General features: G+C 31.1%; 2 protein-coding genes and 1 long non-coding RNA gene across 3 annotated transcripts in view; all 3 read left to right on the top strand.

Annotated features, from left to right (window-relative positions):
• Positions 1–5,125, top strand: part of LOC111627446 (integrator complex subunit 5-like) — a 13,364-nt gene extending 8,239 nt beyond the window's left edge. Inside the window, exons 3-4 of the mRNA XM_023371013.1 lie at positions 778–1,905; positions 2,004–5,125. Of these exons, the coding sequence (XP_023226781.1) occupies positions 778–1,905; positions 2,004–2,549 (1,674 nt within the window). The 3' untranslated portion in view covers positions 2,550–5,125. The remainder of the gene's footprint in view (positions 1–777; positions 1,906–2,003) is intronic.
• A 9,448-nt stretch (positions 5,126–14,573) lies between these two features.
• Positions 14,574–15,638, top strand: LOC111627437. The gene is made up of 3 exons (XR_002757003.1): positions 14,574–14,648; positions 15,303–15,493; positions 15,564–15,638. It is a non-coding gene; the product is annotated as an uncharacterized LOC111627437 (long non-coding RNA).
• Positions 15,639–21,422: 5,784 nt separating this feature from the next.
• Positions 21,423–22,209, top strand: part of LOC111627444 (E3 ubiquitin-protein ligase Siah1-like) — a 53,328-nt gene continuing 52,541 nt past the window's right edge. The window contains exons 1-2 of the mRNA XM_023371010.1: positions 21,423–21,617; positions 21,688–21,759. The gene's annotated coding sequence lies outside the window, so the exon portion shown is untranslated. The remainder of the gene's footprint in view (positions 21,618–21,687; positions 21,760–22,209) is intronic.

Below are 22,209 nucleotides of genomic sequence, written 5' to 3'. Positions count from 1 at the left end.
TAAAAATTCTCTAATTAGTCTGGAAACGGGGGACCTAATTCTTGCATTCTGTGAAAACGGGTAAGATTAGCTATAATGTAATTATCTTAATCTTCACTATCGTTACTTTTTGCCCAGCGAAGCGGGTCCTTGCAGCTAGATTCTAGATTACTTAGAAAAACAGTCTTTTATATATATATATAAAACTATACTATTACATACAAATAAAAACCCAGCAAAGCAGGATCTTGCAGCTAGTTCATTATAAATTCTAATATTTTCTTGGCATAGCAAACTTTAATGTGTCATTAAATTATAACTGTCAACAATTAATGATAAAGTGCAATTCTTTTTAGAATTTTTATAATTATCTGAAATAAAAGTTTAAAATGTTTCAGATAGTATGACAAAAAATTAAATAATTTATTGAGATTTTTTAATTAATGAAATTAATATAAACTATTTTTTATAAAATTGAATGCTTTAATGTAAATTGTATATTTATACTTTAATTGCAATTTACTACATATCATTTCGGAAAAACTGAAGAAAACTACAATAGGTCTGGAGAAAGCAAATGAAAGCTAAAGACAATAAGCAACATTTGAGTTTCATATTGTTCATACTGTATAAAATTTATGTGTAATGATGATTTAACTATAGTATGAAGTTAAGTTCAATATGTATAAAACTTAATGCAGTTTAACAATAGTATTTATAAGAAATTAGATATAATAATTACAATTTGAATATTTATTGAATCATTATTACTTATTAATTTGATTTGATTGTTTTTAGATTCAAGATGCTGCAGGATGGATCTTGGATTCCATACTTCTAGAGATTCAACATAGAGTTCATGCTGATTGTTCAGACATCCCAATACTTCAGTCATTTAAAATACATATTTCAGATTTTAGCAGTTGTTTGAAAGAAAATTCAGGATGCACTGCCAACTGGATTTTAAACATATTAAAATTTGTATGCATTCATGGAGGGGATAAAACTAGTATTGATATTTTGGGTCATCTTTTGTGTACAATTTCTGAAGTAACTTATATCAAACAACTTTTAGCACATGTGGAATTAACGCATCCTCAGGTATTATACATAACAGTTTCTAACCAGATGGCTGAGTTAAAATGTTCTCGAATAAAAGAACCTGTTCAATTAATTAAGAATTTCATTAATTTGATTAAATTAGAAGAAGGAAGTAAACAAATCATTGAGGCAATTCAACCAAGTATGGAAATTTTAGCTGGGCAGGTGATGTCTGTTGATTGTGAATATGCTGATGTTGTAATTGAATTACTTTCATTAACAGTGGTTCCTGAAAGTATGAATATGTCTTCTTTACTTAGAGTGAGTTTTTCTGTGGTAGGCTACTTTTTTAAACTACTGTCAAAACAAGATATTGATAGAAAGTTAATAATGCTTCAAATATGCCAAAATTTGCTAACTAATTTATGTCAACAAACAGCTACTCAAAACATGATCTTGAGGACTTTATTAGAAACTGCTTTAGATGATAACAATACATTATTTGCTTCAAAATGCTTTCCAAATTTGAAAGACAAAAAATCAACATGGGAATGTTCTCTTCTTGCTGAGAATAGACAATATAGTACTTCAATCACTCTACCACAAAATCATTCTTCTGTTTTTCATACTGGTATTATTGGTTATGGATTAAGGCCAACATCAAAATTGAATGCAGCTTCTAGAAATGAAACTGTTCTTAACAGACAAGTCCTTCTGAATACAATTCAAGCTTGCTGCATTCCATCATGGAGATTTCCATTAGACAAAGTTTCTAATAGAGTGACTGGACCTGATATGAAAACAGTTGCCTTATTATTAGTAGAACTTGTATCTCCAGATGTGATGTTCAATGGACTTCCTTGGCCTGATGAAGATTTTCTTAAGGTAATTAATGAATTTTAAAATATATAATACACTGATAGTAAAGTTATTTAATATGAATATATTGTAATTATTTAAAATAAATTTATAATTATTTTCAGGTAACAATCGAAAGGGATTTACATATTAAGCGAAAATTTGATGAACATCCGGTTTTATGGGATCTTCTGTTTCTCATAGCCTCAGCTCATCCTTCTCTCTGTTATTGCAGTGTTCTCCTTCGAGCAATAATGGCCGTGTTGATCACACACTGGGGAAGTTGCCAAGAGAAAAAAACAAGTAACAGTCCAAAACAATTAGAAATTACTCAAAGATTAATAGATGTTATGGCAATAGGACAAATACTTCCACCTCCTCTAGCTTACATTGGTGAAATTCTTCAATCAATTACACCATTTGAAATGTTTTGTTTATTATCAGATATCTGGCAATATATGAAGGATAATGTGCCTAGTCCAGCTCTATTTACACTTACTAAAAATGGAAGAATGTGGAGAGATTTTTCTCAAAATGTTAGTGAAATGAAATCAGAGTCAAAAATTAAACTTATTTGTGAGAAGAAATATACAGACAGACTCAGATTTATAATGCAAGCCAATATTGAAAAGTTTGGGAGCATTTATCCAAAATTTTTTCCTTCAGAATGAATTCAAATCAGAAAAAATTGATTGTATACCAATTGCTATTTAGTAATAATAAATATCAACGTTTAATTATAACCTTTATTATAAAGCTATTTGTCATTATTATAATATTAATTTTTTTTTATAATTCTTAGAAGATGATAATTTTTGAAGCAGTTCCTCTCTTGAATTTGACATACCATTTCTTGTCTATTGATTTAGAATTTTTATATGTATTACATTCAATGCCAGATTGCTCACTATAAATGTGAGACATTAACCTAAGGACCCTGAAATTCGAAAATAAAACAATTTTACCATTGCAATTGTATATCATAATTGTAAATAACTCTATATGAAATAATGTAAAAACATAGTATGGAGTTCACGCCAACACACTTACTTGACAGAAAAAGACTAAGTCAACAAAAGATTGTGTTAAAAAACTTTTTTAATTCCTTTGCTAGCGCTTTCGAAATTAGTATAAATATTGTTGTCAGGCAAATGAAATGGAAGACTTTTTCCGAACAAAACATTTGAAGTACAGTACAGAATTAGAACATAAATCAAACTGAATGCAAACTTTTTTCTATGAAGTTTGTATTCAGTTCTCTTCTCACAAAGTTAATCAGAAACAAACACAAGGGTTTAGTGGAGGTTGAGCTTAAGTTATATGTAGCCCATCTACACTTTGCCAAATTCTATGATTCGGTGTCTCTCCATGATCAGCTTGGAAAACTGCACAGTATTGCCTCGGGTTTGGCATGAGCAATAAAGATAAAACTGAACAAGAAATTCCAGTGACTCCTTCAATCTACATGAAAACAACGCAACAAGGTATTGCTGGTTCCCTTCTACAATTATACAGGGAAATGTTTTCCTTCCAAAATTTGTTGTATGTTACAACAGTAAGTTCATCCCCCCTCCTCATGGTTCAGGCATCTTGGAGTTAGTTCCAGTGTCCCTGGTGACACTCAGGAACTGTCAAGCAGGGTCCAAGTACCCACAAATGGAACTCTCAGTTATCTTGACACTAGCCACTGTGAAACAACCTGCCATCATTTGCCAAAAATCAAACGAGCGGCCAAACTATGAACTGTTACTTGTCCGCTGCCAATACGAAGCTCATAATTTCAGACAAGGATAAAAAGCTCATGCTATGCGAGGAAGAGGACTTTCTTCACAGAGCTGCCGAATTCCTGGAATTCCAATCTCATGCTGTGATTCTATGAGAGGATCTAATGCCAGCTGTTTTAAGGAAGACAAGAAAAATAGTGTCTCTTTCAGGGTGCTTGGAACCTCCCTCCTATGTTACTTGCCCCAGGCTATTCCTTGAGGCTAAGACACAAAACAGGCTGGCCCTTGAGGCTGCTGGTTAATAAGAGGTCCCACCCCACCTACCACCTAGTAAAAGCCTTGCCAAGCTGTTTGGTGGGCTTCTTCCTTCTTTCCCTTATGCAAGGAAGAAGCCCACCATCCATCAAGGCTAAGGTGACAATAACTGCAACCCTTGGTACTTTGTCCCCAAGTGCTTACAACCCATATAAAATGGACATCGTCGCATTATATCCTTCTGTGCCTCACTTTGATGCAGTCATGCACACTAACTCGTTACTCATCAAAGGTTTTACTGCACAACAAGTTCTTGAGATGTATGAGGCTTTGCTCTTTATCATGGAGATAATTACTTCTGTTTTAATGAGAAGATATACCTTCAAAAACAGGGTGTCCCAATGGGTTTGCCATTGTCTCCTGTCCTAGCAGAATTAATTACGGGAAACATCAAACACAGAGTTTTTGACTTCCCACTTTTCATAGCTTACCTAGTGTTATATCTGAGGTATGTAGATGACATCCTGTTAGCATGGCATGACACAGAGGATGCATTTCTAGCATTAGAATCATGTCTCACTACTGTATACTCCATGAATTTCACAATTTGGGAAAAATCTCGTTTTTAGATCTAGACATCTCCAGGTCACAGGAGGGCTTGGTTTTATCTGTTTTCCACAAATTTGGCAGTATTCCTCCTGTAATCCTTGCCACAGCATTCCAACCTCTGCAATATGTCAATGTAGCCATAGCTCCCCTTATTAGAAAGGTATTCCTAATACTTTCTAATCAATCTATTACCAATATCAAACTTGATTCCATCTGGTCAGCATTATGTGCAGCAGGCCAACTATTGCCAAATACAACCATATCCTAAAGAGGGTCAAAAGGTCACTCTTCCCCACTACCAGCTTGCAGAACCCAAAGGAATGAACTCTAGTCCATCCTTCTCTACCGTATTGTGGGCAACTGTCAGCCTGTATATCCCGTATCTTCACACAAAATTCCCTGTATTTACCTATCTCACCATGCCCTACTTTATAGAGACTTTTATGCAATGATAGAGATGCACTTTCTCACTGGGAAAAGTCAGGTGTATATTCAGTTCCGTTAGAAAATACAACTGGAACACACACCTGCTACATAGGGGCTACCACCAGAATGCTGTTCTCTCAATTAGCAGAACACCAGCATTCCATGGCACAGGGAAGGTGTGACACTGAATTGTCCAAAATGGTCGTACAACATAGCTATACTCCACTTTGGGATCATGCCATTTTACTTAAAAGCTGTGGTGAAAGGTACCTTCTGTTTATTTGGGAGTCTCTCTTCACCACCTTGCTAGACTCATACAACTGCCCTACTCTTGAGTTGTCTAAAATTTGGCTTAATTTATATAAACGTATAAATAATAACAACTGACCACTTGCCTCCACTTCCGCATTTCTATGCAAATGCACGTAGATAATACATCATTTTAAAATTTTTTCAAAAACTTTATGGAAAAGTTTTTGAAAATGTATTTGAAAATGTATTTGGTTTGATTTATGTTCTAATTCTGTACTTCAAATGTTTTGTTCGGAAAAGGTCTTCCATTTCAGTTGCCTGATGATGATATTTATGCTAATATCGAAAGTGCTAGCAAAGGAATTAAAAAAGTCTTTTAATGCCATCTTTTGTTGACTTAGTCTTTTTCTCTCAAATAACTGTATAGCTACAATTAATGTAATTAGTTTATAATGTAATAAAATTGTGTAGAGGGAGGCCCCAGTAGGTCTTCATCCGCCAATGATTATACTATCTGAAATAATGAAAATGAAAAGTTTTCAAATGATCTATCTGAGTTTTGAGATTTTATTGCTGGTTAGTGCAGAGAATGTGATTGCACTGTTCCTTGTTTGATACTGGATTCAAATCTTTGAACAGCTAACGTTGTTGCTTTAACTAGACACTTTAGCTTGGTTCCTTGGAAAAATGATCTTAACTATTTAAAATACAAAATTAATTCTTTTTCAGATGTTATAAATCATTTTCAGCAATACAAAATTATATATAAATTTTATTAAGAATTCTAAATTAGAATTCCATTCTTAAAATGAGAAAAATAATAATAGGAATTCATTATAATAATTATTTAGTTTATTTTTAGACAATAATTATTTTCGAGATATTGTTGCTTTAGTTTTTTTTTTATGTATGGGATGCCTCATTGTTGCGTATTTATTATCTCGATGTACTGCTGCTGTAAGTATTAAGTCATTACACCATTCTTTATTAACTTTACATTCATTTTGTTATTACAGTCAAAATTCTTTATAATGAAATGATAATCATGACTTGATTGGTATAATGTATTTTAGTATGGTTTTGAAAACTGTATAATGAATTACTCTATAACAAAAAATACTTACTATAAAACAGATTTTATAGATAAAAAAGTACAGTATATATAAAATATTATAATGAGAACTTGTAGTCAGATCAGATTTTATCATCAATATCAACATTTGATGACTAACATAGATGATGCTTTTTAAACAAGTGAACATTTTTTAAAAAGTGACATAAATGGCCATCATCACATGAATGATAGTGAAGAAGAAAATGACATTAATGCATCTGAAATTCTATTGCCAACCAAAACTATAAAGTGCATAAGGAAGATACAACATTATTTACTAAACATAGGACTGTGCAAAAAGATTTAAATGATGACTCCTTAAATATACAGACAACTGTGATAAAGGATGCACTGCAGAAACACAAACTTTAATTATGTCGTAAATTATTTTATACCTCAATAGGTGTAAAGTATGATGCATATTTGTATAATTTTTTCACATACCTATATTTTATATTATTTAACTGATTAGTTAATATGCATTCAATATTTTCAAATTATAATACAGTATGTGAATCATTCCAACCAATTTTTGCTTTACATTTTAGAATGAATATTCCTTAAAATGTAATAAAAATATAAAAAAACTTTTAATGAATCCCTTGAATTTCATTACATTGAATTTCAGTGTATCATTATCCATATTTTTATTTGAAACTCACTTTCATTCTTTCAAATCTTTAATTTACATTAAAACCTCTGTAAACTGGAATCGCACAATACTGGATATTTTTTAGTTTAGATAGGGTCCCATTTTGGACAGGTTTTATTGTAATTTTTCTATTTCTGTAAAACTTAGGATCTTTCATTTCTATTAGAATATGGTAATTATATTTATCTGTGATGACAATTGATTTAGTAAGTCACACCTTCCATGCCATTTCCAGCAAAACAGTAATAAAAATTTAACAAGACAAACATTTTCAAACTACTAATTGTCCGCTTCAGGTTTTAACAGTCTGAAATTGAACATCTAAATGTTGCCGAAAACATTCATTTTGTTAAATTTTTATTCAACTGTTTTGCTGAAAATAGTGTGACTTATTAATAAGTTCTAGTTCACCACATAGAGAATCCACAATATATTTAAAGTTTTAGAGTTTAAATCCCTCAACATATTTGTAAATTGTTGGCAAATTATTAGTAGCAACAGTAGCAAATTTATTAATCTGTCTTCCAACATTTAAAAACAAACTGGAAAAAATTTTTCAGATTTTTAGAACTATTTTTAAGATGCACATTTTAATTTATAAAATACAATAATTTTTAAAAATATTACTAGAATTATTTTTTAAGACATCCAATTTGACTCTTTAATTTTTGAAAGAATTAAATATCTTAAAATGTATATTGATGTAATATTAGACTATTATTTAATTTTTTATTTTAAAAGTATTTTAATGACTTAAAAATAAATCTGTCTACAAAAATTTAATTTACCATATGTAAAAAATTAATACTTTAGTTTTTATTTCTTGCAAGAAATTTATGATAATGCATTATGGCATGGGACTACTATACTTCTACAACACATCATTTAGCATAGAAAATAATAGAATATATAGCTTAAATTGAATATTCAGACAATTTATTCCTATAATTATGAAATAGCAAACTTTAAATACTAATCTTCTATTATTTACTAACAAGAAAACTATCACAGTTAAAATTTTGTTTAATTGATAACAATATTTAAAATTAGCTGCAGTTTCTAATGCTTCATTTTCACAAAGTTTCATAACATTTTTATTTTGTGTATTAGTTAAATTACAAACATCGTAAAAATCGAAATTACTGTGAATAATGGTTTTAATAATCTGTTGTTAATTAATTTACTATATTTTAATTTATAATTAAAATGTCAATAGTTTATGTAATGTCAAAGTACACAAGTCATCAGCCCATAAAATAATAATTAACAAGTATTTTATTACTGAATAAAACATTTCGTATACAAAAATCACTTTATACAAGATTGAAAAATCATTATTATTGTAATTATTAAAGACTAGCAGATGAGCTGGGCGTTGCTGGAGCAAAAAGTAACGATAGCAAAGATTAAGATTATTAGATTATAGCCGATTTTACCCGTTTACACCGGGTGCAAGAATTAAGTTTCCCCTCTTCCGAGGCTAATTAGAGAATGTTTAGATGGGTATAAAAATATGTTCGATTCCCCACAAAAACGCATTTAAAATAATACAGTAGGAGCCAAGTTCATGGTAATCCTTAAAGTACCCAGAAATAGGATAGCCAGAGACAGATAAATCCCTTTGTATCTTGCCCAAGAGTGTATTGATTGTTACCGATTTTAATGAGAATTAACGGCCGAATGAGTCAGTCGTCGCCTGTTTCTTCAATAGTAAAAGTCATCGCGAAATTCTTGTGTCAGTGCCCTATCCTACTATAGCGGATATTTCACTTTACCCTCGGTCAACTGCGCTTTCGAAGACGAACTTTTCCGGACGATCCTGATCCAGAAATTTCCTTAACGAGACAACGTCAAGACCCTAGTCACCCTAGTCATAACGAAACCGTAATTAAGGAACATCACGCTGTGGACTCCATCAACTTCACGTATTTATCTACTCGCAAACAATTGTAAATCCTCTCTCGCGCGACCACTACCGTTAGTACGATAAGCTAAGCCGATATACCACGATGTATATCATGTACTGTACTCCTTTTCTTTGAAATTAAACGGTTATTTAGTTGTTAACCTTAGTGTCTGAGTGCATTTCTTCCGTGGCGCTGCCTCACAGTATCCATTCGGAACCAGATCACTTACACACGCAGCCGTTTGCGTGACCTACTTTCACAACAAAACAAATTAGCCGTGTCGAACGAAACACGGTGGTGTCAGTCCTGACGGGGCATCAAAGAGGTGCCGACCCTGCGGTCACAATTACTTTAGAATAAATGAATTGCACATCTGTAAATTTTATTTATTAGAAAAAAGCATTATTTTAACTGTTTAAAGTTAAATATTTAATAAATAAATAATATTTATTAGAGAATTATTTTATCCTCTTTCTAATAAATGTTATTTTTATAAAATAATCCCTTTTGAAATATTTCAAACAGCTATATGCTTTCACGTAACACGTGACGTAAAAACATGACGGAATCGTAACACGTCACGCGTTGTTAGAAATATAATCTAACAATACGTAACGAATTGTTACAATGTATTGTCTTTTTCTATTGTACAGTACATGGCCATTGTTAAGAATAATTTTTTTCGTAAGTTCCACGTTTTTCTTCGTTTCTTTCAGATTTCTTGGAAAAATTGTGATCGAATAAACTTCAGTAATGTACTGTACCGAAAGGCGAAGAAGGTTCTCTGTGTCCCGCTTCTTTAAGGCCCGCTCTGGTGAAGTTAGGAGACGCTTCCCCTGACTTCATCCGAGCAGGCCTTAAAGGAACGGGAGATGGAGAGGGTTCTTTGTGTCTTCTCCATCTCCCGTATAGTAATGTTATCTTCCAAATAATTAGTAATTATAAATAGTAAATAATTATAAATATTTTCATTGTGTGAGTTAGGACGAATGAAACTCGACAAGAGATGTCAGTCACTTGTGGAGTGCATTCTTTCCAACTCTTGGTGGAACTCTGAGGCAGCCACCTCCACGTGGTGAGTTCTGGATTGTCGTTCGTTTGGAAATAACATGGCAAGCGAAGAGTTGCTTGTTCCCTTTCAATTGAATAATAAGAAATGAAAACATGCCAATAAAAGCAGAAATTACAAAAGTAATTAAAGTTAGAAGAATTAAGTATCTAACTTCAGTATAGATAGCTTTAAATTTTGTCTAAGTGTTACTGTAATTCCTTTGTTTCAATCGTGATTGTGAATTTTAATTAACCCAGGTTAGCTTTATGGCAATAAGTTCGTGTTATGGTTGACTACAAAATTATAATTACGTGTACGTATTCGATACAATGAAATGATCTTAACAGCAAAATTGTTGACTTGCTAGATAAACAACGATAAAAAAAAAAGTAACGCAAGTCATTACCAACGAAAAAAACACAGAAAACTCCTCGTATCCAGTCTGTTGGCAGTTCTCGAATTTACAACCGCCTATCGTTGTTTATTGATTTTATCCATTCGGCTGTTGCTGGACAGCTTTCTTAAGCCATTTGATGTTGAATGCTAGAAGTATTTTGATATTTCGTTGAAAAAGTCGAGTACAAAATAAAATTTGTGCGAATAATTTAAATTTATTATAAACTGCTGATAAGTAATTTGCAATTGTTCTTCTTGTGATTTATTAATTCTAAAATTGAAATATTTTGTTAAATACATTCTATTATATTAATTCCGGATTTCCGGACAGAGTCAGTATTGACCTTTAGGGATCGAAGAAAGTTTGCAGGAATGGTTGAAACTTGGCAAATATTTAAAATTTTACGCATTTTTCTTGCTCTTAAATAAATGTAGGAAGATGTCTTTTAAAAATGATATAAGATGATATGGCATATATATTATATAGTAGCAAATGACCCCGGTGTTGCTGGGGCAAAACTAACAACATCAAAGATTAGGATTATTAGATTATTTCGTGGCAATCATGAATCCTTTTATCTCCCAAAGAAGCATCCCAGAGCGAACCAGCTGTTTGACGCAGTTTTGTCAACAAAATCCTGGGCAAGGTCGTATGGATGCCTGCCATGGAGTGCCTTTCGAACCCACCATTTCTCAATGGTGTCTATGCCTTTTATACGTTGTGTTGTGTCCATATGTTGTGAATGTAAATTTATTGGTGTGTTATTTGAGTCTGCTAGAGTTACTGCTTTATGTAACTAATGTTTTTTGTTATAGAAAAACTCTCGCAATGTCTGTATTTGTTTGTGGTGAAAGTTAGCTATGTCGATCAGGCCACGTCAGCCATCTTTACGTGGAAGGTTAACAAGGTCCGCGGCTCTGCGCTTATTATTATTATTATTATTATTATTATCAACTCATCTCGATTATATTTATAAGATTTAGGTAGAAAATTATGAAATTTAGTTGAATTTTGTTAATGAGAAATGAAAACCAATGAAAATATTACGATCGCAATCCACTAAGTCATATATTACACGATTTTAAAAAATATTAATACTAATGTGATTTCTCTGTCTTATAATAATTGAGGCGGAGAGTTAGCGAAGCCTCTTCTATTTGGCTTACAGAATCGCCTTCATTCTGAAAATTTGATTAATCGAGTTTGATAAAACTGCCATTTTCCATTAATTGCAATGAGGAATCCAAAACTGTAATAAAAAAAATGGGACGTTCGTTTTCGAGATAGGTAAGATCAAAGTGACAATGTCCATGCTCCATACACGACGCGATTGAGCGCACCTAAGAGAATTTAACAATCAAAGCGCTCACCTAAGGGAAAATGGATACCAAAAAACGAACAAAACAATCGGCGTCAATTGCCGTGTTCTTGGATTACCTCTCCTTGCTCAGTAAATGCAATGATCTATTTCTTACCAGTTCCACCTCAATTGTATCGCGATACAACTATGTCGCGCGATGTTTCAGAAATATGTTATAATTATTTTTTCTTATATTTTAATTATATACAAATTATTATTATTTGATTGTATATAATAAGCAAAGCGCGCGCGCGCATACACGCACACATATGTATTTGTACAGGTATGCGTGTGCAATGGTCTTGCATGTATAACGTACAAGTACACGCACACGTACAAGAATATAGGCCTATATTTATAAGTGTGCTTGCGTGCTTAAATACGTTCTTGTGTCTGTGTGCTTATTAGTTCTAAAAATTGTTTCTTATACTAAATCATATTTATTTACACTTATATACGGCAAGATACATAAAGCAAAAGACAATTTTATATTTAATTTTTATATCGTGCGTTCTTATTTTTATTTAATTTTTTGTGTTCTTTGTTTTCGTATAATTAATCTATCTAAATTTAGCTTACTGCATTCATATAATTATAAAAATAAAATTAAATATATAAAAGTAAATCTAAATATATAAAATTACTTGTCCTGACTGACTGATTGATTCATCGTCGCCCAGAGCAAACCGCTGAACCTAATGTAGTGAAATTTGGTACACAGTTAGGGTAGGCCTACATCATGAAAATGCACACTAAGAGGGGATTTTTCGAAATTCCCCCGTGGGGAAGAGGGAGAGCATTAAGGCTTAACCGGAACAATGGCTTCTACTGTAGTCTACTATTTTAGATGCGATTTTTTGTTTTCAACTACGTTTAGTCTTCATTGAGCACTTAGGTGTAATTGATAACATTTCAGACATTGTTTTGAATATTTTTTATACATTTCGATTTTTTAACCAAACGTTCGAACCATTTTAAATTCGAATTTGTTATTGCATATTGATTCGATTATAGAACAGTTGTAAACGTTCCAGAAAATTGACTAAATTGAAAACAGTTCGTTTGATTGAAAACAGTTCGTTTGATTCGAAAACAGTTCGTTTGATTCGAAAACAGTTCATTTGATTCGAAAACAGCTCGTCATTCTCATCATTCTCAGGTGTTATATAACAACTAGCTGCAAGGACCCGCTTCGCTGGGTTTTTATTTGTGGACAAAAAGTAACGATAGTGAAGATTAAGATAATTACATTATAGCCAAACTTACCCGTTTTCGCAGAATGCAAGAATTAGGTTTCCCGTTTCCAGACTAATTAGAGAATTTTTACGTCCAGTCAAACGAACTATTTTCAATTTGATCAATTTTCTGGAACGTTTACAATCGTTCTATAATCGAAACAATTCGAATTTAAATTCGAATTCGAAAATTTTTAAATTCGAATTCGAAAATCTTCCACTTTCAACCACTTTGAAGCCCATATCTCCCGCACCCTTATAGCTATCGAGATGCAACCACCATAGTGCACGAATGGAGACTTGCGGCTACTACCACACACAAACACCATTCATGTGCGATGTGTAGTTTTGGCTGAAAAGTGAAATATAGGGACACACACGTCCATTTATATATACAGTGCCGGCCCGAGGCAAGTTTTAGGATGGAGCTAGATCTTATTATGGCGCTCCCTTGGTTGCCCCTAATTTATACCCTTTAATTTTCTTTACCACTGAGGCGACCCCTAGGACTTAGCGCCTGGAGCAGCTGCTCCGTTCGCCCTATGGTAGGGCCGGTTCTGTATATATATATATATATATATATACATATATATAGATATAGATTACTATGGTTGTTGAAATGCTGAATATAAATGGTGTTTGCTTGCAAAATCCGCGCGAAGTCGCGGGTAAAAGCTAGTGTTTATATAAAACAAAACACTTTTAAACATCAATACGTTTCTTTAGTTACTTTTAGTTTGAAATTCTTAGAGTCAACACTAATTACAAAGTACAAATCAGTAAATTTGTAAAACTTTTATTTTCTTATTTTTCATGTGGATTATTATTATTTTTTACAATAGTATTAATAACAACAACCTTTGTAATATTTCTTGTAAAAGAGTACGATTTAAAAATGACGAAGGATATAGACCTAACGAGCAATTATTTCTTGTGAAATCGTCACATTGCCGGGCTACATTTTTTCGTCGCAATGCACTTTAATAGTGTCTTGTCCCTGTATGTACATCATACTTTTCCTCAGTCATACCTGTCACGTATCCAACTCCGTTCAGGAGAAAGTTTATGAATTGAAATAACCTGACTTTCGGCTCAAAACGGAAGTTCTTATAAAGTTAATCGGGACCCCCTGCCCCTAAGCTTTCTTTCTTTCTTTCTTTCCTTATCTGATCTTGATTTTCATCTTTCTAACACCGTTCTCAAGATTAAGGGGCGACAGTGAGAATTTATTGGTCTACAAGTTTTTTAAAATTATGCCCAATTATGATTAAATGGTCAGATCGTAGGCGTCCGCAGAAAATTTTTCAGGGGGACAAAGCTTGAAGACAATTAATTGTCAATAAATTTTTATTTAATTATTTATTTTGGGGTTCTTTTTAACAAATAGATTATAGAACACAATATTGGATCAATATGAAAAGATAACATGATTGATGCTATTAAATTTTGGTAGTTAAAAGATCACGTGTCATATCTCGAGTGGTGTCAGATTTTGAAGATGTTATTCGTTATTAGCATTTACAATTTCTTATGAAACTTATCTGTACTTTCAAAGTTAGGCTTTTTGCCATCGATAATAATTAATTTTAAATACAAAAAGTTTTTTTATAATAAAATCACATAATAGATGGCACCACACATAATTCCATTTATTATTCTGTAAGTTAAAAATATAAAAGTTGTTTATTAAATAAAATCTCATAACAGCTGGGAAAGTTATACAACTCGTTGCTAGAGAGAAAAGAAGGAAGAATCTCTTTGAAACTGTAAGAGAAGAATCGCATGAAGGTATAATATGATTTTAAGATATTCAAATATTTACTTTATTGTTATATATTTTTATTTGTTCTAATGAACCTCGCGATATTTAACCACTGTACAAAATATGGTTGCACGGTATAAACCGCAAAATCAACTTTAAACGATATGACTTCCGTCAACGGCGGGTGGCCAAGCAGTGAAGGTGACAACCTACCGCTCCGTGGGACGGATAGGAAAATAAACATGAATTTTAGGGGTAGTCCGTCCGGATATGTCGAATCCCAACCCTCACTACCTCGTCGTTCCATTGCGGGCTTGGCCGAACCCATAATGGGCTTCTAAAACGGACCCCAGTGCCCACGAAAGTTTAAAAAAAAGGTGACGTGACTTCTGTCAAAATAATCATCGTGCATTATTTATACAAAGACATATTTAAGTAACTTTTAAGCATTAAATTTTTCAAATCAATCATAAAACTTTGCATTGTCAATATATTATCGTTTTCACATAGGCTAATACAATGGATAACGTTATAAAATATTTTATAAATTAAAAAAATATATATTAAATATCATAGCATTTAATTTTATATTTTCGTTTAAAGGTAATTTTGTATTTTATTTTAATCAAATTCCCGATTTAAAAAAAATATACAAAAAAAAAATTAATAATAAAAAAAAGAATTGATAACGATGAAGAAAAATTCCACGAAGGGTCGCCATCTGTTATTAGAGGAAGCTATTAGTGTGATGTAGGTTTATCGAAGTTCACTCGACGAAGATATGAGATATAATCTAAAACAAATGTAGTTGGTTTTATATGCGAGATCGGAATTACGATTGTTCGATTGTTATTGAAATAAACTGTTAGAGGTATGGTTCAGTCTTTCCATCGAAATTGTCTAATTTACTTAATATTATTAAGTCTGTTTATATTTTACAGGATGATACAGAAATTACTTAAGGATAATTACTTGTATACTTTTTATCATAAATTTGGATTAATCATGAGAGAGTAAGTCTAAATTCTTTAAATTATAATTATATATTGTACAAAATTGTTATAAAGTTATAATTTGCATTATTATTTTTTGCCTTTCTGGTTTTTAAATTGATAAAAGTTTAATCTCATGTAATTATATCTTTTAAAATAAAGATTTCTCTATAAATTTTTACTGAAAGTAAGTAATGCAATCACTTCAATGACTCTTTAAATGTTTATAGGACAAAAATAATAATATGTAGTAAATATTTAAGTAATTTAAATGTAAAATTATACTTATGACATTTGATTACAGCTGGATGATAGTTTATTTCTATATAATTAATTAATTGAAAACATACAGATAATATTTTAAAATAACAAAAGTTATCTATCTTATAAAAAAAATACAAATATCCAGGTTTTTTTTATTACTAAATTCTATAGTTTTCATTATCTAAGTAGTGTGATTCAGAGTGTATTGTGTGTTGTAGAAATTTAAAAATATCTTTTTGAATAGTCTAGTGATTATGATGATTAAATTTTTATTAAAATAATGATAGGAACTATTCTTTAAACTCAAACTGCATCTGCTTAATTAGGTTAGTGAAGATTGTGAATATCTGGAAATAAAATGAACATTTATATAAGTTAGATGCATATAGCAATTTTAAACTAATATTTTTTAATGTAATCTTGAAAATTTCAAGAATATCTGTACAACAATACTGGTGTAATTTAGTAATAAATAGTAAAAATACACCTAAACATAAAAAAACCAACAAATAATGAATATATTTAAACTAAACAAACATTTCCTTTCTTTCTAAAAGGTCGTCTTCAGGCTAGAAGAAATGCAAATAGAAACGAACGTTGTATTGTTTGTTTGTTATTTGCTAGGTTTTTGGTGTTTAGATGCATTAATTTCAAGAATATATTATTTTATGAATTGATTGATATATGATGATAATTAATCATTTCTCAAATTATCATAAATGCTATAATTAAGTTTCAATTGCTAAGTTATAAATTTAAATAAACATTTTTTAAAATTAGTGATGCAATGAATGGTATATTTGGCCAAACTATTTGGTTTGATTAACACGTATGAAAATTGGCATGCAAACCACATTATGGCAAGGATTGTGTACCCTGCTCTCTATTGGACCGCTGTCACTACACTTCGCCAATCGTGTTAATTCTTGATAGTTGTGGCGGACAGACATGAGCATCATGGCATTATTATTATTATTATTTATTAGGACAATGTACAGCCTGGCTCCGCATAAGCACTATTAGGGTATCATGGCAGTATGTGATAAGTGATGATATCAAATGTGGATAACAATGAAACAACCTACACATGTAAATAACAGAAAAAGAACAGAGAAGGACCACAAAGTGAAAATGTGAAAATAAATATGAAATTGAGTTGATAACTTAATCGAACTAGTTGAGGCAGCTTATTGGCGCAAAATTCGTGGCCGTCAATGCCAATAATTGTTCTCATAGACTTCAGAAAGCTAAATGCTTGTAATGAACGTCACTTAGCGTGCATGGGCAAAAGCCTGGGGCCATTCAGGCTACCAAGCTGTCTGGAACTTCAGTTATCTATACTACTATATAAAGAGACAACGTATTTTTCGTTTGTGACCACTAACCATGAAAACTACTAAACCAATCGTTACCAAATTTTAACTGTAGCATCTTTATAACCCCCGGAATGTTTACCACTAACCAAACCTGCAGATTTTTTTGTTAAACATTCATATAAATTAAAAGATATCATCTAGGGTTAAGGCTTTTATGTCCAACAGATGGCGCTACGAGTATGACGCCCTAAGTTTGCTTTTCTGTGAGGATGAATTAAAGCAGATCATCTTCTATCTATCTATATAAATAAAAATGTAATGTTCGTTTGTTTCTACCAATTCCTTTGAAATTTTCACACAATTCGAATACGCACGTGTTTTTATATAATATACATGTCGAAATTCCCTCCACTGGGGGGGAGATGAACAGGATTAAGGCTTATTTTGAAGAACTTGGCTTGTATTATACTATTTTAAATGCGGGATTTTGCGTTTTTGATTGCTTTTTAATAGGGTACGCCAAGAGAATGTACACTAAGAAGAAATTTTTCGAAAAATTCCTCCCCACACGGGGGAAGTGTTATACATTTATAATAGATACATTTTGAGCCACAACAACGCGTGGCGGAGTCTGCTAGTGATAAATAATTTTGTACAATGAAACAAAAAAGTTAATTTAATTTTCAAGTTTATAATAAGGGATGATGTCATAAAAACACTTTACAGATCATTAATTATTATTATTTTCACATTTTATGACCTAAGTTTTGATCTAATGTGCTCACACAATAAAAATTTTCATACAAATTTTTTATCCTTTTTCACCTCTAGGGTTGAATTTCATAAAATCTTTTCTTAGCATGCCTAAACTTTACAAAAGGAACACGCCCTCAAATTTTTAAGTTTCTAGCACCAGTAGTTTTGGCTCTGTGTTAATTATCTTATCAGGACTTTTTAGTTTATATCCGAGTATATAGATGACTAAACTACATAATAAGTAGGTAGTTTTCATTTGATTTGTTACCTATTTTTGATCTATTAAAAAAATAACTTGTTATATTACTTTTCCTTTGATCTTTTACATAAATAAGCAAAAAATTGTGCTTTCTCAAAACTTGAAAACTATGTTCAGCATTAATAAAAGTTACCAAAATGATTAATTTACTGTGTTTTTGTTATTTCTTACTCCTGTTTTTAGGTATTCGGTATTTGGCTGAATAGTAATTACATATTTGGTATTCGGCCGAATAGTGAAACATAGGTCGAATAGGCCGAATATTCGTTGAATCATTATTTAAAATTCTATACAATAGGCTTTCTTTGTTTCTTCTATTAATATTAAAAGTTTTGATCCTGCTGTATGAATTAGAGTTACAATATTTTTCACAACTTGAATGGAACAAAATCTTTTTTCTGTTTTGTTGATTAGAGATTGTAAATTTATAAACCTTTTTATTATCAGTAAAATGGTAACTTTTTAAGACATTGCCAGTTTACTGATAATTTTTAAATTTTGAATCCAAATACAAAAGTTAGCACATTAGTAATTGGTCATAGAGCACTGAAGACTGTTTAGATCTCTAAACAGTCTTCAATGCTCTATGACCAATTGAATTCCCATTTTTTCTGTATTGAAAAGATAGTTTTTTCACCTAAAAATTACAGTATGCTATAATTTTATAGTTGCTGTGAATAAAAATTGGCAAATGCAAGCACTCTCATTCAAATAAGTGTATTCCATTTTGTTACTTGACTAAAATTGTTATTGTGCTCTAGGTGTTATTACAGGTTAAGAAACAAATTGCAAAACTATCCAGCATATGCTGTAATCTGATATTTTAAAAATTATTAAAAAAACTGTGAAGTAATTTAAAAGATGAAGAATATAACCTGCTTTATAGTTTTGAGGGCCAAATGCCTATAAACGCCACCAGAGGGTCTCACAAGTTGTGACATCAGCTACATTGAGAAAGTCTCATTCTTCTGTCTGTTGACCCATGAGGACACATCAATCGAGATCCAACAGCTTCTATCTAACAAAGACTATAGTGCCCGACAAACATACACAACAGTTTACATAAAAACATTTGACATATTTGTCTTAAATAAAAATATAAATACAGGTATCCCTTGCTTAATGCAGGAAATTAATTGCAGCAATTCCTTTATATATGCAACAGAAATTTTAATTAATTCAGCTTTAGCAGTTATCTTTACTTAACATAGATATCAAATTTGATTAATGCATTTTTGATATATGCAGTTGCATTGAGGATTATTTAACTGCATTAATCAATGGATACCTGTACACATAAAAGTGTATACAAATAAATATTTTGCTTTAAAAANTATATATATATATATATATATATATACATATATATAGATATAGATTACTATGGTTGTTGAAATGCTGAATATAAATGGTGTTTGCTTGCAAAATCCGCGCGAAGTCGCGGGTAAAAGCTAGTGTTTATATAAAACAAAACACTTTTAAACATCAATACGTTTCTTTAGTTACTTTTAGTTTGAAATTCTTAGAGTCAACACTAATTACAAAGTACAAATCAGTAAATTTGTAAAACTTTTATTTTCTTATTTTTCATGTGGATTATTATTATTTTTTACAATAGTATTAATAACAACAACCTTTGTAATATTTCTTGTAAAAGAGTACGATTTAAAAATGACGAAGGATATAGACCTAACGAGCAATTATTTCTTGTGAAATCGTCACATTGCCGGGCTACATTTTTTCGTCGCAATGCACTTTAATAGTGTCTTGTCCCTGTATGTACATCATACTTTTCCTCAGTCATACCTGTCACGTATCCAACTCCGTTCAGGAGAAAGTTTATGAATTGAAATAACCTGACTTTCGGCTCAAAACGGAAGTTCTTATAAAGTTAATCGGGACCCCCTGCCCCTAAGCTTTCTTTCTTTCTTTCTTTCCTTATCTGATCTTGATTTTCATCTTTCTAACACCGTTCTCAAGATTAAGGGGCGACAGTGAGAATTTATTGGTCTACAAGTTTTTTAAAATTATGCCCAATTATGATTAAATGGTCAGATCGTAGGCGTCCGCAGAAAATTTTTCAGGGGGACAAAGCTTGAAGACAATTAATTGTCAATAAATTTTTATTTAATTATTTATTTTGGGGTTCTTTTTAACAAATAGATTATAGAACACAATATTGGATCAATATGAAAAGATAACATGATTGATGCTATTAAATTTTGGTAGTTAAAAGATCACGTGTCATATCTCGAGTGGTGTCAGATTTTGAAGATGTTATTCGTTATTAGCATTTACAATTTCTTATGAAACTTATCTGTACTTTCAAAGTTAGGCTTTTTGCCATCGATAATAATTAATTTTAAATACAAAAAGTTTTTTTATAATAAAATCACATAATAGATGGCACCACACATAATTCCATTTATTATTCTGTAAGTTAAAAATATAAAAGTTGTTTATTAAATAAAATCTCATAACAGCTGGGAAAGTTATACAACTCGTTGCTAGAGAGAAAAGAAGGAAGAATCTCTTTGAAACTGTAAGAGAAGAATCGCATGAAGGTATAATATGATTTTAAGATATTCAAATATTTACTTTATTGTTATATATTTTTATTTGTTCTAATGAACCTCGCGATATTTAACCACTGTACAAAATATGGTTGCACGGTATAAACCGCAAAATCAACTTTAAACGATATGACTTCCGTCAACGGCGGGTGGCCAAGCAGTGAAGGTGACAACCTACCGCTCCGTGGGACGGATAGGAAAATAAACATGAATTTTAGGGGTAGTCCGTCCGGATATGTCGAATCCCAACCCTCACTACCTCGTCGTTCCATTGCGGGCTTGGCCGAACCCATAATGGGCTTCTAAAACGGACCCCAGTGCCCACGAAAGTTTAAAAAAAAGGTGACGTGACTTCTGTCAAAATAATCATCGTGCATTATTTATACAAAGACATATTTAAGTAACTTTTAAGCATTAAATTTTTCAAATCAATCATAAAACTTTGCATTGTCAATATATTATCGTTTTCACATAGGCTAATACAATGGATAACGTTATAAAATATTTTATAAATTAAAAAAATATATATTAAATATCATAGCATTTAATTTTATATTTTCGTTTAAAGGTAATTTTGTATTTTATTTTAATCAAATTCCCGATTTAAAAAAAATATACAAAAAAAAATTAATAATAAAAAAAAGAATTGATAACGATGAAGAAAAATTCCACGAAGGGTCGCCATCTGTTATTAGAGGAAGCTATTAGTGTGATGTAGGTTTATCGAAGTTCACTCGACGAAGATATGAGATATAATCTAAAACAAATGTAGTTGGTTTTATATGCGAGATCGGAATTACGATTGTTCGATTGTTATTGAAATAAACTGTTAGAGGTATGGTTCAGTCTTTCCATCGAAATTGTCTAATTTACTTAATATTATTAAGTCTGTTTATATTTTACAGGATGATACAGAAATTACTTAAGGATAATTACTTGTATACTTTTTATCATAAATTTGGATTAATCATGAGAGAGTAAGTCTAAATTCTTTAAATTATAATTATATATTGTACAAAATTGTTATAAAGTTATAATTTGCATTATTATTTTTTGCCTTTCTGGTTTTTAAATTGATAAAAGTTTAATCTCATGTAATTATATCTTTTAAAATAAAGATTTCTCTATAAATTTTTACTGAAAGTAAGTAATGCAATCACTTCAATGACTCTTTAAATGTTTATTATAGGACAAAAATAATAATATGTAGTAAATATTTAAGTAATTTAAATGTAAAAGTATACTATGACATTTGATTATAGCTGGATGATGGTTTATTTCTATATAATTAATTAATTGAAAACATACAGATAATATTTTAAAATAACAAAAGCTATCTATCTTATAAAAAAAAATACAAATATCCAGGTTTTTTTTATTACTAAATTCTATAGTTTTCATTATCGGTAAAAGCTAGTGTTTATATA

The sequence above is a fragment of the Centruroides sculpturatus genome, unplaced genomic scaffold (assembly GCF_000671375.1).
Source record: "Centruroides sculpturatus isolate CEXI.00-Female unplaced genomic scaffold, Cexi_2.0 scaffold281, whole genome shotgun sequence".
Lineage (NCBI taxonomy): Eukaryota > Metazoa > Arthropoda > Arachnida > Scorpiones > Buthidae > Centruroides > Centruroides sculpturatus.
This window is presented reverse-complemented; position numbering and strand designations above follow the sequence as displayed.